At 46.5% G+C, this 16,863-nt stretch overlaps 1 protein-coding gene across 1 annotated transcript in view; it reads left to right on the top strand.

Annotated features, from left to right (window-relative positions):
- The first annotated feature begins 5,492 nt into the window (after nt 1-5,492).
- LOC119432344 (vitellogenin-1-like) overlaps nt 5,493-16,863 on the top strand; it is a 35,448-nt gene continuing 24,077 nt past the window's right edge. Inside the window, exons 1-7 of the mRNA XM_049659424.1 lie at nt 5,493-5,672; nt 5,914-6,048; nt 6,445-6,582; nt 7,733-7,900; nt 8,799-8,938; nt 9,878-10,061; nt 13,546-13,742. Of these exons, the coding sequence (XP_049515381.1) occupies nt 5,640-5,672; nt 5,914-6,048; nt 6,445-6,582; nt 7,733-7,900; nt 8,799-8,938; nt 9,878-10,061; nt 13,546-13,742 (995 nt within the window). The 5' untranslated portion in view covers nt 5,493-5,639. The remainder of the gene's footprint in view (nt 5,673-5,913; nt 6,049-6,444; nt 6,583-7,732; nt 7,901-8,798; nt 8,939-9,877; nt 10,062-13,545; nt 13,743-16,863) is intronic.

The raw sequence follows: 16,863 nt of genomic DNA, 5'->3' as shown, positions 1-16,863 counted from the left end.
ATTTTTTACCTCGGTGACATTCGCAGTACTGCCAGGGCAGTGGGCCAAATTTTGGGCCCCTCGTAAAACTCCCGTATAGCGCTACGGAGCGCTTGAATACGCGTTATTTCGAAACAGCCCCAACAGACCGAAACACTTTGAACATCGCGTATACATAACCCATAACGCTTCCCTTACTTCACGAAATGTAAACTAGGTTAAAGGTAACGTTCCCTCAGGACGCTGGAAAACACAGCCTGAATTGGCGATCAAGCGCTTTTGCGCACTTGTTAAAAATTTTTTTACAAAGACTGCATTTGATCCCCATGCTTTAAGCTTGGCACACAAATTTGCCATAGCGGTTACTCATGTTCGCTAAATTAAACTTTATTCGCATCTATTGTTCTGCTTGGGAAACGGGCTAAATACTGCGCAGTTGCTAATACCAACTCATAACGGTCCAGAACACTTGCATACGTACTTTATTGCAAAAGCCGCAATAAACCGACCCAGTTTGAACTTTGTCTACACATTACTCTTAATGTTCCCCTTATTTTCGCCAAATAAAGATGAGCCACCTAGTTTAGTTCCCCGACGTCACCGGGAAAACAAACTGCGAACCTCATAAAAATAGGGGGGGGGGGGGGTAATTATTTGCGACGCGCTTAATTAAGCAATGAAAGGTAAAGTTTCGGGATGCATGACGCTTAACATTCTCCGAATGTTCTCTAAGTTTGAACATGGTGTCCTGTATAGTTGTTTTCGGACTGTGGAAAGCATTGCGGGCAACAGAGCTATAGGGCAGCATTCAGTCCTCCGCTGCTCTAGCACGCGCTCCTTGCACACACACATTATCGTTCCTGCCAAGCAAACGTGTACTGGTGTGAGCAGACCGGACAGTAAGCGTCCAGGTAACTATGTCTAATGTTTGTATTTATTGTGACATATCAATAACTTGGGAGACGCTTAAGCTTCACCTTTAAAAGCAGAACGCGTTAGCATTACAGGTCCACGCTACGACGCTATTCTGAAAGTGTTTGCAAACACCGTATGCGGAAACATACGGAAGCATACGAGCACAGAGGCTTTCTGTGCGACCGAACGTACATGATAGAGCTGGAACCCACTGCCTTGGACATGACGAAGCACCCGCAAAGAGGCAACCCTCAGGGCTCAGTGCTCTCGCCCACGCTGTTTAATCTTACCATGCTACCTATCCGCCGAGCTTTGAAAAACTCAACAAACATTGGTTACACGATCTACGCCGACGATGTCACCATCTGGTGCAAAGTTGCTCTCCACGAGAAAAACAAGTCTTTACAATCGGCAGTTCATACCACGACGAAGCAGGCGCAGGGAGTATAGACTGAGCTCTTCTCCGGAAAAATTCTCAACAGATGCTAGTTTGCATCCCCCGATGGAAATGCCCGATGGAAATTTCCCCCGGATGTAACACTCTACAACACTAGCAAGCCTCTTTCCAGAGTTAAACGACTCAAGGTTCTCAGCCTCCACATCCAGTCGGACGGAGGACGAGCAAGAACAAAGCAACGTATACTTAGACAAGGAAACCAGGTGCTTCACATGCTTCGCCGGGTCACTAATCGCCACAAGTGGCTTTGCGAAATGGATGCCTTGCGGCTCTGGGACGTCCTGTTGCCATCTCCTTTGTGCTACCATGCACCGTATACAACCTTCACCAACAAGCAGGCAGGCCAACTCAATGCGCGCTTCCACAAGGGTACCAAGACAGCACACAGAATTCCTATAGACCCGAGCATAAAACGTCTCCATGACATCTGAACAGTCAAATCGCTAACTTAAATCATGTGCCTGCCTCGCCAGAAGCAAGAGATACGACTACGCTCGGTCTGGGCAAGAAGGAATATCTTACGATCACTTAGCGACATGGACTCAGACATTCCCCTTGTGCTCACCAAATATATCTCTCAGAAGACCATAGAACTTATCACAATCACTCCTATTCCCAAACACATAACCCAGAGAGCACAAGCTCAACGAAGGAAGCTCATGAAGATTTACACACAAAATTTATGAGACAGAATTCCAGCAATAATCAATTTGCTTCAGAAAAGTTTGCTGTTGGACTGCAGATCTCCGGCAGCCCAATGCATCATATAACCAGTTCGCCCACCTCGACAACCCCCTGGATTCTCGGTCATACTTGCGCAGTGAGCGAACAACATCTGACCAACAAACAATCGAACAGTGTGGCGGTCTGCGCTGTGAGAGGCTGTTCCTGTCCCAGTTAAAAAATAAATTGCGAGGTTTCACGACCCTAAACTGCACAATGTATCACGAAGGACCCACTAGTCGAATGCTCTGGAATAATTTTCACCCCCTGGTGCTTTTTAACGTGCGCACAGAGCGCGGTGATTGTGAGCGTGGTACACAGGCGTGGTACACAAACGTGTGGGCGTGGTGCACAGGCGTTTCGCCCCCATCGGAGTGCGGTCGCCGCGGCCGGAATCGCACCCACGACCTCGCGCTAATCCGTGGAATGGCATAGCCACTGAGATATTCTTGTATACAGAGATGCTTTTTTTTTTCAAATTTCCGCGCAAGCGTGTCTCCTCTCGTATACGCAATTATGATACTAGAAATGAAACATTCACGGGTGCCGAATCGACGCCGGTAAACACGTGTCGCTTTATCTTTTGTAGATAGCACTAATGTTACGGCTGATTTATCCGATATGCATCCTTCCGCGTGATTCCGAAAGTCTCTTCGTGCACCCCCCCCCCCCCCTCCTCCAGGTTTCCTATATCAAGTGCAGGAATCACGATGATATTACCTCGTCATCGCCGACTCAACACCCTGTTGTTTTTCACATCATTGCTGAGAGCTTCGAAGCAAGACGTATCGGGAGCAGCTGGCAGTCTGGAATGCCACAAAACGTCAAAGCAGACAGTAACTAAGGCAAGACGACCCCAAGCTTTAGTGTTTCCGTAGTAGCAGCGCACGATAAACGAAGACTCAGAAAGAGATAGATAGGCGAGACTAGCGCTGTCTTGCAATTAAAACTGCATCGCAAACGAAACGCGACACGTCATAGTAAGAACGACAACATGGCTCGCTGCTATCGCGTTCAAGTTCCGACTCGCCCGAATCGTCCTCCGTGTCCCCCCTATTTTTATCCGGAAATTTAGAGGAACCTCCCGATGCATGGTCACTTGATTTCATGGGTCCTGCGCTGCGACACACAAGAAGATCGCACTCTTGCAATCATTGAAATATGAACCAAGAGCAGATGCAGCGATGGCAGGGCCGTGTTAGTCCCGCTCGACCACCGACATAAAGCCCTCTTGCCTCTTCGTCCGAAACGCTCTAGCCGGGCTCCAATGTCTCACGAGGCACGGGAAGACCTATCTACTCTCTTCCAAACGCAGGCCAGTCATCGCCCTCAGCTGCCCCCCCCCCCTCCCCTTTATGCTTCTTAAACTCCCGCGAGAATCTCTCGACTTAGGCAGACCACTGCTACACAAAAGTGACTGCGCAAGCATCCCTCGGACGTAGTATTCAAAAGAAATGGAGGCTAGCTGTTGAGTCACCATCATGAAGATCCTGTGGATACTGTTTTTTTCTGTGGCCACTTCAGGTACGAGAAGGCAGCAGTAATTTGGCGCGTTATCTTTGTGTTGTCTTTTTTTTTGTCTTTTTGTTTTTCGCATTGGCTCAGAGAAAACAGCTTTTTCCGCAGAACCTAAAGTGACGTCAGAAGCTTTTTGGGGAAAATGAAGGAAGCGAGTAATTAGTTGATAGCGGTGTCGCAGCGTCAAAACTTTGGCTGTTCGCTTCGCTACGTAGTTCAACTAGCGAGTCTGTAGTGTCACAATTATTAAACAGGAATGTCTTAATCAGAAGGGTTAGGACTTCGCCCGAGGGGCTACGCCTCTATGTTACTCCGCGTAGGGCAACGATAAGTAAAATGATAGTGCACATTATATAACTACTGCGATCTGTTTTAACGCGAGAAGCGTGTATATATAGAGAGATTATTATATTTCAGTGATGGCTCGAGGCTGGTTGGCGGAAGTGAATACAAAGAGCAAGAAGAACAAGCTAATTCTGCCTCACTGTGGTTCACATGGGAAGCTCAGTGCCGAGTTGAGTGTTGTTTTCTTTATTTTTTGAAACGTTGGCCCGTGGCCCTCTTCAGTACTCGAAGGACATAACCGCCTTAGGCAGGTAAGTGTGGCGCGCATAGATATGTCCTGCTCACTGATACATCACAGCACACAGACGCCTAGAAAATTGCGCTAGAGACACTAGAGTTCACGCTGCTCTTGCTTAAAGGTGTTAAAATTGTTCTCGTTGTGCGCAGGGCACTTGGAATGCAGTTGCAAATAAGCTTCAAATACAGGGTGTTTTATTTTAGCTGCACCAAAAAAATTTTTTAAATAGTCTTCGGCAGATAGCCGATTTATATCCCTTGATGTAATTTAAATTACTCAATGAGGCAATCATCACTTCGATGAGAAATCAAAATTCTTAATTGAATTATCGACATAATTAAACTATTAAGTTTTAATTAATCGTTTTACGGCACATACTTCAATCTACGAATTGTAGCTAGTGCAAGGGATATTCACTTGGAAGGAATTCTCAGGGCTACACCAGTTTCGATCATTTTCAATGTGTCCGATGAAATGCATTGGCGTCCGAGTTATTTTTGTGCTTCAGTGCATTAAGCAGCGCTTTCTTTAAAAAGTAAGTGGAAAAATAGTGAATTTATGCCGCAAGGTTGACGACCTATATCTTGCAACCGGTGCCATCCTCAGTATTTGTTTTAACAGGATAAGCCTGGCATGATCCCTACCTACAATTCGTAAATTGAAATGTGTGCCGCAAATTAATTATTTTAAAAGTTAATAGCATATTTATGTTAATTATTTAATTAGCAGTAGGGTAAAGTTTATTTCTCTTGGGGATTTTGGCGGTGGGTGGGTCCCTCAGTTCAGGGCTCCACTGGTCTCTGCAGCTCGCTGGGCTTGATCGAGAAGAGTTCTCCGGCTCTCCAGACCTTCGCTAGCAAGCTAAACCTCCCAATTAAGCATCTCAACTTTTCGTTGAAATAATGGAAGCCTCATTGGGTAATTTATATCAAGGGTCAGAATTGTTCTATCTGTCACAGGCAATTTCTAACATTTTATTACAGCTAAAAAAAACACCCTATATAGCTAATATACAAAGCCCTCGGTAACACTTACCACAAGGGCGTAGGTAATACAAGGTCGCTCAGGAATGTTCCTCACACCATTCATTGGCGCACATTGCGTTTGTGCGACGTGGAAACTGACCTTAAGCCCTATGAAAAGAACATGTAAGCGCAGACATTTTGTTCTACCCATTCCGTACGCTATAAGCGGATAAAGGTATTTTTTTCTCTTCAAAGGATGTTTAATACACTTCAGCAGAGCCAACGTGGTGCTCAGTGACAATCGTACAAGCCTAGATCCATTCTATCCTGTTGAGGGGGCGCGATTCCTTGCGATACACAATGACGTAACGAGATATCATGTTTCCCAGGCTTCGACGTGGGCAAAGAGTACGTGTACAAGCAAAAGGGGACATTGCACGTTGCAAATCCCGAGCAGCCCTTGCAGTCCGCAGGCGTCGGATTCAGGAGCAAGATTGTCATGCAGCCGAAGGAACATCACACCATCTTCTCGGTAAGCGCAGCAAGAGGTTCACTGCATATCTTCGGCTGTGCACAACCACACACAAGGTACCGTGTGTACAAACCGATGGCTGCTACGGCCTTCTTGTGATAGTGCGCTACATCGTTCTTTGCCGCAAAACTCTTTGGGAACATTGGAAAAGGTTTTGCTAGGCCAACCAATCGAGGGCTAACACAGGGGCTTGAATGCGGGAGCAAACGCTCAGTTCAATGTGTCTCACTGCTGCTTGTAGATCGTCGACTTCGAAGCGGAAGCCTTCAACTCTGACAGCATCGACGTCGTTCATCACCAGTTCAAGTATGGCCGCAACGAAGATCTGGTCGGAGCACTCGAGAGCCCATTTGCTGCCAAGTTCAACGAAGGAAAGGTACGGTCGTTTAAAACATTGCCCCGAGAGAGAGAGACAGAAATGTTGAATGATAAGTAAGGTGGAGAAGTCAACCGGCAAAGCTCATCTCTAGGCTGCTTCTCCAAAAGTGAGGTAAATGGTTAGGAAGCAGCATGAAAAGGTATACAAGGGCACAGTGACATGTCTTACCCAAATATACAGTTATATCTGCAAGGAAGTGTGAAGGATTGAACGGTTCGTTAATTCTTTTCTCGACATTTTGCATATAACTCCTTCGCAGCGGCTATTTGTTTTCGAACAACGTAACAGCTTAATATCTGTGTGACACCAGCGCAACGAGAAATTTGCAATGGTTCTGCAAATTTTCAAATTGATGCTTTCGACGTAAACCGCGTGTTCGCCAATGCATCGCAGGTCGAGGAGATTGAAATCGACAGAAACGAGCCTCTTTGGGTACGGAACATGAAGAAAGGCATCCTGTCTTTGTTTCAATTAGACCTGGTCAAGGGACGCCACAAGAACCCGGATGACCGGGAGTACCACGTCAAGGAAGTGAGTGAACCGAGAACTTAAAGGAGAGACCTGCCTTTGGATTAGGTGACGTACAGCTGAGAAAACAGATTGCCCGATGAGCCGGCTGTCACAAAATCTTCAAAGCAAACTCGAGCGGCTAAGAAATGAAAAAAAATGCAATACATTAAGGCACTAAATGAAAAAAGACTAAAAGACGCAAACTTTATAGTAGTTGCTGTGGACCCGGTCATGCGAGCACAACAGTCAGACCTGAAGTAGACGAAAATGCAACATTGCAGACAAACGAAATTGCAAGGTTCGTGACAAGCCAGTCAGCACACGTAAAAAAAAAAAACGTAGAGACGTTCATGTTAGGAGGAATCAACATGTACGAGGAAATAAAAAAGGAAGATGAAAAGCCGCTTGGCTCCGGCACCGCCCCGTATGTAAACGTAAACAGAGATTTATAGTGCTAAACATTCGACAAATAGAACGCGGTGATCACAAAGTGATGAAACACCACACGCTATCATTGCGTGCACAGCAAAGCATGACAACTTGCAGCAGAACGTTGCTCCGCGATGAGGCATAAGGGCTTGGGCATTTACAGTGACACGCTTTGGCCGTGACAGTTTGCGACTCAACCAGACTATACGCATCTTCAATCTTTCTTTTCCGGGAACACGTTTATACAAATGACTTAACGTCCAGTCCGACGTTTTACTATAGCGACTGACCCGTGGTCAATACTTTCAGGGTCTGTGAGACGTGAATACAATGAGAACGAGAGATGTGCCATTGCTCCACATTCACTTCCGCCGGGGCAGCCAATCAACGCACGCTAAAATTGGTATCCGGAAAACCGATTGATCGATAATACGGCCTTTGAAGCCCGTCCTTTACTTATATTATATGTGGCATGACAATTAGGCTGATACGCATATATTCCAACTGAATGCATGACAATTTAAAGGTGTTTTGTGCCCAGCTTACTAACGCGTGAAGTTCGTGCCCGCCAATTAATATATGGAGAAGAAACTGCGCTTATCGCGCTCAGTGAACTTGTAAAGAGATGTGGGACATATTTCTTTTCTTACAGTAGCATGCATGCGCTCCATGAATTGTATAAGATTTAAATGTTTAAGATTATACCTGAAACGGCAATGCATCTCATCTTCCATTTATGTAGGGCGGTCTGCATGGTCCTTGCGACACCCTGTACATTGTGCACAAGGAGCACCACGGCCACATCGAAGTGACCAAAGCAAAAAACCTTGAGAAGTGTGACCCCGGAAATTACGCCACCTATGGACGACAGAAAGGCACCGTCTGCGTCGAGTGCGAAGCTCAGAGGACAGTGAGTGACAGGAAAACAATCTCCAATTAAACGGCCAGGTCTAACATCAATTTTAGTGCACGTCACTCTTAAGCAGTGACATTTGCCGCTATAGTCTAAAGGGAATGTCCAGCAATACACGCTACATGACGCACCCACGTCAAGTGACACTGCACTAATGGAATGAAATACAGTATCCATCCACGTATTATTAAAACCCTTCAAGAAGATAGGGATGTATCCGAGCCAATATTGTACATCACAATCATAGCGTGCAATGCAGAAAGCCCAATTCTGAAGCTGGTGGTCATTCTTCCAAATTTGTAAGTGCTACTAAAGCCTTTGTATCTTATATTTGAAGCTTAATAATAATGACTCTAGAAAGCGTGTGGCCAACATGTTATTTTCTGCAGTAGTGGTTACATATTTTGATCATTTAGTCAGATGTGACAAAATTGTGTCAAGTCTACAGTAAGTTGTGCCGCATAACTGTCTCACGTATTCGACACCCTTCGTCCACCTGCCGCACATTTGTACATATAGTTAAACCGTAGAGGTTCTTTTTATCTCATAACGGAAACTAAGCAAAGCCCCCGTTGTTGCAATATTCACTTCAAATACACCATTAACGATGTGTGACATTATCGAATTAATTGTTGAACTAGTTGGTCCTGCATTGCTGACGATGAAAATTGGCGCAAACAAAAATACAGTTCACACGGAAAGAAAAGGCAAAGACAAGCGCTACTCTTGGTCTTTTAGCGCTTGTAGGTGCTTGTCTTTGTCTTTTCTTCCCGTGTAAGTTGTCGTTTCTTTGCGCTAATGCTCCTCGTCAGCGAAATCATCGTGGTTAGGCTACGGAACAGTGTATCTCATGGTCGGCGCCTAATTCTTCCCTATTCTCTTGATGTATCCGTAGTATCAACTTGCGGACACATCCGAGGTTTATTACACCCTCAAGGGAACCGCTCAGCGATACGTGATCGAGCACGCCTGGTCGGAGTCGACACAGATGCTCAGGAGTAACAACGAAGGCAAGGAAGTCCGCGTCATGTTCAAGTAAGCACCGTGCCGTACGTTTTCGCTGGCAGATCCCATTTACGACAGTGCAAGTCACTTTTAGCGAGTAAAACAAGTTTTGTAAGCAAGATGGAACGTCAGGTAAATTCGTATGCAACCATGTTCAATCAATCAATCGATCGATCAATCGATCAATCAGTCAAAGCTTTATAGTTCAATGCGAAAAGAAGCTGCGTTAATGGGTATAACCACGATAGACGAAACCAACACACTAATATTACCAGAAGCGCTATATCGAAACTGTGGTTTATTCGAAAAAGAAAGTAAATGTTTCATAAACAGAAATACTGTTAAAGCTTAAAAGTAATCAAAACCTTAGGCGGCGATTACATTAGATGACACATCCAAAGCAGACATGATTCACGCAGTCTACAAAACTGCAAAGTGCGACTGTTTTTCTTACAACACAATCGATGCCTCGCTTATAGGGGCGTCACCACATTTACTAATATACAAGGCCTCTACGATCTCCCTTGTCGACAATGCCGTATTGGAGAACTGCAGCTTTATAACGCGAATTTAAGAAAACAGCAGTGTGTTTTTACAGTCACGGCAATCTAATTCGACTTACACCTACTTGGTCATACAATTGTCGACCAACCACTACATACAAGCTTTCAGAAACACAGCTGCAGCTCTGCGACGATGCAGAGCTCTGATGTATTTGATGTCATTTTCTTGTTATGCATCGAGAAAAACTATATCAGTAAAAAGATACCCTACATAAAATACCCCACGTTTTGTTTTTCGGGAGCCGCTACCTTGGAGATGAAACGAACCAGACCTGCTTGACTGTATGTGGGTATGTTTATTAGTGTAAGATAAGAGCGAGCAATAAAAATTGAAAAATGCGAGGTCTAATTGTAGCCTGCCTCATTTCAAATGAAGATGACAGAAATAAAATTTCCATTCGCTTAGTCGCACCCTGGACCTGGAGACGGAAGGCGAGATCACGGAGAAACTCTCACTGCCTGGGGAAATTCAGAAAGAGCATTCATTAGCGCAACAGTTCTCTGTGACAACGGACTACAAGGACCCGCGGGACCTCAAGCGCGTCAGCGGATTCATCACGTACTTTGGCCTCCCCTCCATCAAAGAACACGTAAGAGCACCGTAAAGTGTTATCTATTAAGGCTACGCTGACATTTTTGTTTGCCTTGCGGTGGCGAGAAATACAAAAAACAAAAAAATGTGGTTGATCCCTCTTATATAGGAATCGGTATAGAACACGAAAGTGAAACGTGTCTTCACAGAAGTAGTGTAATGTTTATTTCACATTGATATATAATGTCTATTGGTGTTTTGTGGCTAAAGCGCCCTTAGGCGTTGATGCACCCACGATGACGCCTGGTGGCACGTCTCCTCCATCACGACTACCAACATCGATGACCATGAGCAACCGTCGTGCATATGGAAGCTGCACTACGCTGCACACGCTAGCACAACGCGAAAGACGAAGCACGTAACTGACACACTAATACAACGCGCAAGACAAAGCACGTAACTGAATCGTCACCGAGTCAAATCAGCGCGTACAGCGCGTCGTAATTGCAGCCTCCGCGATCAACTTCAGAAACATTTTCAGAGCTAATTGCGGAGGCCACGCTCCGCTGTGCTGAGTACGGTGAACGCCACCTCGGTGGCGTTGGTAGTGCTTCTTGATGCCAGCGTCCCTTCGAATGCTGGCATCGAGGTGTCGTAGTGCTGAGACCACCGAAGCGTTCACTGTCTGTGCGCGTTAGTGTCATAATGCAGTACTTCTCTTTTCTGCTCGTAGGCGGCGGCACCGCCCCGAGCAAGAGCGCGGGTACACGGAGGAGTGTTAGATATATAAGGTGCGTCTGTGTAGCTCTCTGCAAATGCTTTTGTGGCGCAATGGGTTAAACGCTCGGCGATCTATCGTCGCGGACCGAGAGGTCGTGGGTTCGATTTCCAAATTTTGCATGTTTGTGGAACTTTTTCTTCTGGTTTCTTTCTTTGTATTATGTTCTATGACGTATTTCCGTGACGGAAATACGTCAGTGAAGTCTTGGTGGACCCCGGCATAAAACACTTTCGTGTTAAAATTGGAGGACGCTTAAGCTTCGCCTTTATGAGTAGAACACGATAGCGTTATCGGGATCCGTTCGCATCGCATCGTGCGCATCTGGCAAATAGGCTTCATTCACTGCAACACAGAACGTGGGCAAGCCAGCTTACAAAGACCAAGCTTACACCGATTCCCTTAAAGTCGGCTTGACATTTAAACAGAAATGCATTGCTGGAAGACGTTTTTCCAGGGGCAATATAAGTCATCCTATAACAAAATGTGAAGGCCCTAGGAACTTTTTTTATTATTTTATTAATTGTTTGCTATTGCCCCGACGTGCGCGCGTGTCCAAAACGCATTCGGCAGGCCAAGTCTCAATTTGACCTGCCGAGGATGCAAGCGCCATCTGGTTAAGATTTTCGAAAGTAAGCTACCAGAGTGAGCGGTTGTTGTTATGGTAGAAATGCTGGCAAAAGAAGTTTGTGTTTGAGTGTCCTCGTAACAGAATTATGTTTTCTCGTACACTCAAATAAAAGTCCGACGCCGCCATGTCTGTAGGTAGTGCTTAAGTTGTACTTTACCATTTTTCTGGCGAATTTCACTGTGAGAAATTCAATTTTTGTTCACTAACGCCATGCACCACGACGAAGGACCTACGCGGTTGGGGTGGTTCGGAATGATTTTCTGCTGCACAAACACCTTGTGCCACTCGGGTGGCCTGCGTGGTCGGGGTGGTTGTGGATGATTTCCTCCGCCACAGACGCCGACATCCTCGCCAACGCCGAGAGTCAGTGAGTGAAATAACTTTATTTAGGTCCAGAGAAGACGCAGGGGAGACCCCGTGTCACCCGGCTAGCCCCACGTAATGACCGCCCAACCGAGCTTGACGGCCCGATCGCGGGCACCCTGAACGGCCAAGGTTAGGTCGTTGAATTCGGGGCTGCCCAAAACCGCAGCCCACCTATCCTCGTTGAAGGCGAAGACCATGGCTTGACGCCGGATTTTCTGCGACACGGGACCCTTACCGCTATCGCGTTAAAAGTTAAACAGTCAGTGAAAGTTAAGGGGCGTCGGGTGTGGTTGGTTGAGGCGAGAAGAGATGCTGTGCAGGAGTTTATCTACGGTGGCAGTCGCGGCTAATACCCCAGATCCGCCGCTGTATAGCCCAGTGGCTTTAAGGCGTTACGTGGCTGAGCTCAAGGTGACGGGTTCGATCCCGCCAGAACGGTCGCATTTGGACGGGGAGGGAAGTAAAAAAAAATGCGCATGTAGGTAGGTTTAGCTGCACGTTAAAAAACCCAAGGTAGTCAAAATTAATCCGAAGTCCTCCATTATATACGGTGAGCTTCATGATCATATCGTAGTTCTGGCATGTAAAGTATCAGAATTCAAATTTTGTGATAACCCAGTCACACGGCGCACTTTCGATCACGATCAAGAGCGATCGGGATCGGAATTGGCAACTGCTCTTTTCGCAGCTTGCGCAAAGTAGCCAATCGCGATTGCGAAATTTGATACCGATAAGGCTCGATCGTGATCAAAAGTGCCCCGTGTGATTGGGGTATAAATTGAGACACCATCGCGCCGCCACGTTGCCATTCCGCTGAATTTAAAACCAGTTAGTTTGTTGGTCGCCAGAAAAAGGTTTTACTGCCTCTACGCTATAAGATAAGACAATATATTAACTGATGGGGAACCAAGTCCACTGAGTACATCTCTGGGTCGTCATAGAGGTAGTCCGAGCAAGAAATATTGCATAGCCTTCAGTTCTGGCTATCATAATGATGACAATAAAAGTAGTAGGAGAAATGTGATTGGAACCTTACAAGAAGACTCCATATTTAGGCGGTCAGAATTTAATCCGGACCACTGACACCTACAGTAATTCATCTGTGCGGCCGAAGTCTTACTGAAAAAGCTGGCGAAGGATGTGCTTAGTCTTGCACAGCGTTCAAAGAATGAGGTTGCAGGTAACATCTAGTAAGCTCATTTTGCCTTGCTTTGGGAGGGGGGGGGGGGGGGGGGAGGTGTTCATTGTTTGTGGTGTGGGGTTGGCAAAAGTTTGTGAAACGCATTGTCGTTTCCTTTCATGTGAAAAGTAACTGCCTGTGTTTGTTGGACAACTGTTTCCTCGACCCCTACATCCTACTATGCTGAAAGTGCTGTCACTTTTTTTCTAGATTAAAAATGGCACCTCTTCACTGTCCCAGATACTTGTGGACTACCTTAATGCCTGCATAACTTCACCATAATTTAATCCATTGCAAAGGATAACCTGGTTTATTAAAATTACCCATATGCTATGCTTACCCAAAATACCCAAAATTACATATGTGTTGCCAACATTTCTAAAATATAAGAACCAAGTCAAGCATTCCTCAAACAAAACAAAAAAGCATGATCTATCAATTTATAATTTTCGCCTATGCACTGTCCGTTCAGTTGTGTTAGCGCTGACTCCCGTTAGTCGCTTGCCGTTACTTGCACGTCTTAACGTCCACTCATAACAACAGCTACGTTCGTGCCAATGTCTTAAGCTGTCTCACGTTGTCTGCAGTTTTTGGTAAGCCTGCAAAGCCTGGCGCGACTTGAGTACTCTGACGAGGACATCCGGCACATCGATAATGAGATCAGCGGAGGCATTTTCTTCTTGATCGGGTTTCACTCTTTCTCGTCCTTCAACTATGAGGACATCGATGACGTCTACCGGAACCACGTGCTCACGGCGCCGGAGGAAATCAAGGACAGCATGCGGTAATTTTCGTTCCTAAGGACACAAAGCATGCTTTTATTTTGGTTATATCTCAGTTTTAGACATTCACGTTTGCTTTGTGTATTTTACATGCTTCATAAAGTGACTTATTCGTTAGATTCTTCTGAATTTATAAAACCGTTGTTCATTGCTTGCTTGTCAACAAAACAACCTACAGTAGCATCTGACGTATACAATTGTAAATATCTAACGTCCACTCCATAGCCCTCCAAGTGGATAATGTTGGGGCGGCCATGCCGTGGCTCATTTGTTAAATACACAACACGCCTTCACAAGATCAAATAAGGCACTAGTGTGCTAGCTAGTGTGCGACACGAACTCAAGCCCCGTTGTGTGTCCCTGTTGTTTTTTTTTTTAGTTTATTCAGTTCATATGTTTCTCGATTTTATGTGGCCTGCTATTTAAAGCGCCAGTGATGCCGGCAGTTAATTGCAATGATACAGCAGTTATCAGCAGTCATACTGTGTTATAACAGTGAACTACAGCGATACAGGCAGTGACAACCCAAAACTAACTTTACACCATGTTTGCAGCTTTTTGTGTCATACATACGTCACGTTTGTTCCACAAATTGTTGTTATTATTGTCCTTGTCGTTGTCGTTGTTGTGATTGTCGTTGTAGTTGTTGTTGTTGCTGTTGTTGTTGCTGCTGCTGCTGCTGGGGACATAAACAGCTAGGGATAACGTGCCTCACAAAGGCTCGCCAATGTTTCGAAACGTTGGCCAGCTTTTCTGAGGCATTTTAACCCTCGACAGAGGAACAGCGCAAAAACTCAAAAGACAAGAAGGGAGACACACGCCAGCGCTGACTGACGATAGTCTCTTGCTCTGTTCCCTTGTCAAGTGTGTACCGACTAGCCCAAGCCTCTACGGTGTTGAATTTTAACTCTGCTTATGTAACTCCTAACCAAAGTGTGCTGCTCCATCTGTCAGGCCCCTTCTTGATTTTGAAAGTTGTGTATGGTGTCATTTTCATTTCCATGACATTTGCCTATTTAAGCCATTGGCAGATATTTTTATATCTAATCTGTTTACTTCTAATGTCTAGTCGGTATGTTTTTTTTCTGTCCTCTGTGCAAATTTTGTTCTCGTATAGTCAATGTTGAGATGACTGTAAGCGGGAAAGGGGGTTGGTGGTGGGGGGGGAGGGGGAGGGGTTTGGGGTTGAGGCATTAGGTCAGGCTTTCCGAGCCTTTACGTCAGTCCCTTGGGCATCTGCGTACTGGTTGTCTGAATAATGATGAAATAAATAAACAAATTAAGTCAAGCAAAGTCCGCCATAAAAAAAATCACAGCCTTTCCACTATTGTGAAGATGGAAGCCAGCGAAGCTGTGACTATGGTAGGTCTGCTGTAGTCAATATTGCCCCCCACAATGAGAATGGGCATATCGTCGTAGGGCATCACCCAACCCAACATCTCTATCATGAACGTTCCGATTTCTTTCGTATCCGTTGCAGTGGGAACGTACACAGTCGCGATCTCCGTAGCATCAAATTGTTTTATTAAAGACGGCTACGTCAATCACGGCGCGCACACAAGTGCTCACGCGCTCACGTGGCCGCCACGGTGACCTATGCCACATAATGAAGAAGTAAACGTAAAATCTGGTGAAAACCGCGGTATAACGCACACTTTTTTAGAATCCTAAGTTTGAAAACGCCGCCAACCCAACGCTTTCATCCGACTCCTCAAGGTGGCGCCGAGGCGGAGGAATTATTGGTGGTGCAACCCACCACAGCGTTTCAAACGGGTGGTGGGTTGCATAGCATTCATCTATCCAGCAAAGATGGATGGTTGCATGGCGTCCATCCATCCATCCAGCAAGGAAGGAGCGCCGCCGCCTGCGTAACCACTCAGCCATACAGCCACGCTTCCGAGGATTGCATTCATGCCAACCATATGATTGCGTTGCAGTGCCCTCGGCGAAAGAAACCACCTAGAAACGCGGTACGCGAGCGGCGCAGCGTGGCGCCAGCGGTCGAACGCTGTATCTACTATCAATTGGAGTGTTGCCCGCCAGCTAGCCTGAGTAGCCTCGCTAGTCTCCCAGCAGGGCTCTACTCTAGTCGGGCGCAGCTTCCAGCAGCCTTGCCGCGCTAGCCTCGAAGCCGGGCCCAACTCTACTCAAAGGGGAACGCGGCTTAAAAGAACGTCGACTGGCGCAAAAGAAGAGAGATCGCGGGGGCACAGCCGGCCGGAAAGGATAAGGAGCCGTGCGCTGAAAACGACGACGACGCTCGAGCCAATACTGATGACGATAGTTTTTTTCTACACGCGGACACGATCTTGGGGAACCTAGCCCTTAACAGCTTTGCTGTTAAAAAGTCCACATACGTCTCGCGATTGCATGAAAGGGTCCGGTTCCGCATGGACACGGATATTAACAAAAATGCGTGCTCCTCACACCACGTGCATCGAAAACGGTGTGATCCGCCGCGGCGCCACACGTCGGGGACCATTGTCTGGCATCGGCATAGCAAATGCGTCAGGAGCGCGCTTGGAACGCCGTCACGCGTACAAGGCGACTCGTTCCATCGCCGATGGCTAGCGCCGTTCGGCCCAGCCAAGCGGCCGACAATGAAACTACGGCTGTCACATTCGCTCCCATTGCAACGCGCCTAACGCGGCAGACCGCACCTTTTTTTATCCACCGGCCGTGCTCACACAAATAGGTGGCTCACCAATTGTAAGAGGTTCCCAGCGCCTTGTTTTTACAGCGAAAGCTGTATATGTCTAGGCGAAACGAAAAACCCGTTCACCCTATGTTTCGCTAAACGTCTCCATTGGCTGCGCCGTCAGTTACGTCGTTCTCTACGTCGCACCCAAGCGCGCGCGCCATTGGCAGCGTCCTTAGTGACGTCGTTATAGGGTCTCTCCGCGGAGCGCTGAGCCAGGAGAGAAAAAAATCACAGCATATCCACGAAGTGAATGATCATGAGTGGGCGAAGCACCGGGGGATCATTTGGGTAAACCACAGCTACGGACGAGAGATAAAGAGAGCGCGCGTCGGGAACGAACGCCCTTGTGCACCGCAGCGCCCCTAGCTATGGACGAGAAAGAAAGAGAGCGCGCGTCGGGAACGAGAGAAAGGGAAAGCGCG

Source organism: Dermacentor silvarum, chromosome 11 (genome assembly GCF_013339745.2).
Source record: "Dermacentor silvarum isolate Dsil-2018 chromosome 11, BIME_Dsil_1.4, whole genome shotgun sequence".
Taxonomy (NCBI): Eukaryota; Metazoa; Arthropoda; class Arachnida; order Ixodida; family Ixodidae; genus Dermacentor; species Dermacentor silvarum.
Note: the sequence above shows the minus strand (reverse complement) of the source record. Positions and strands in the feature narration are given on the sequence as shown.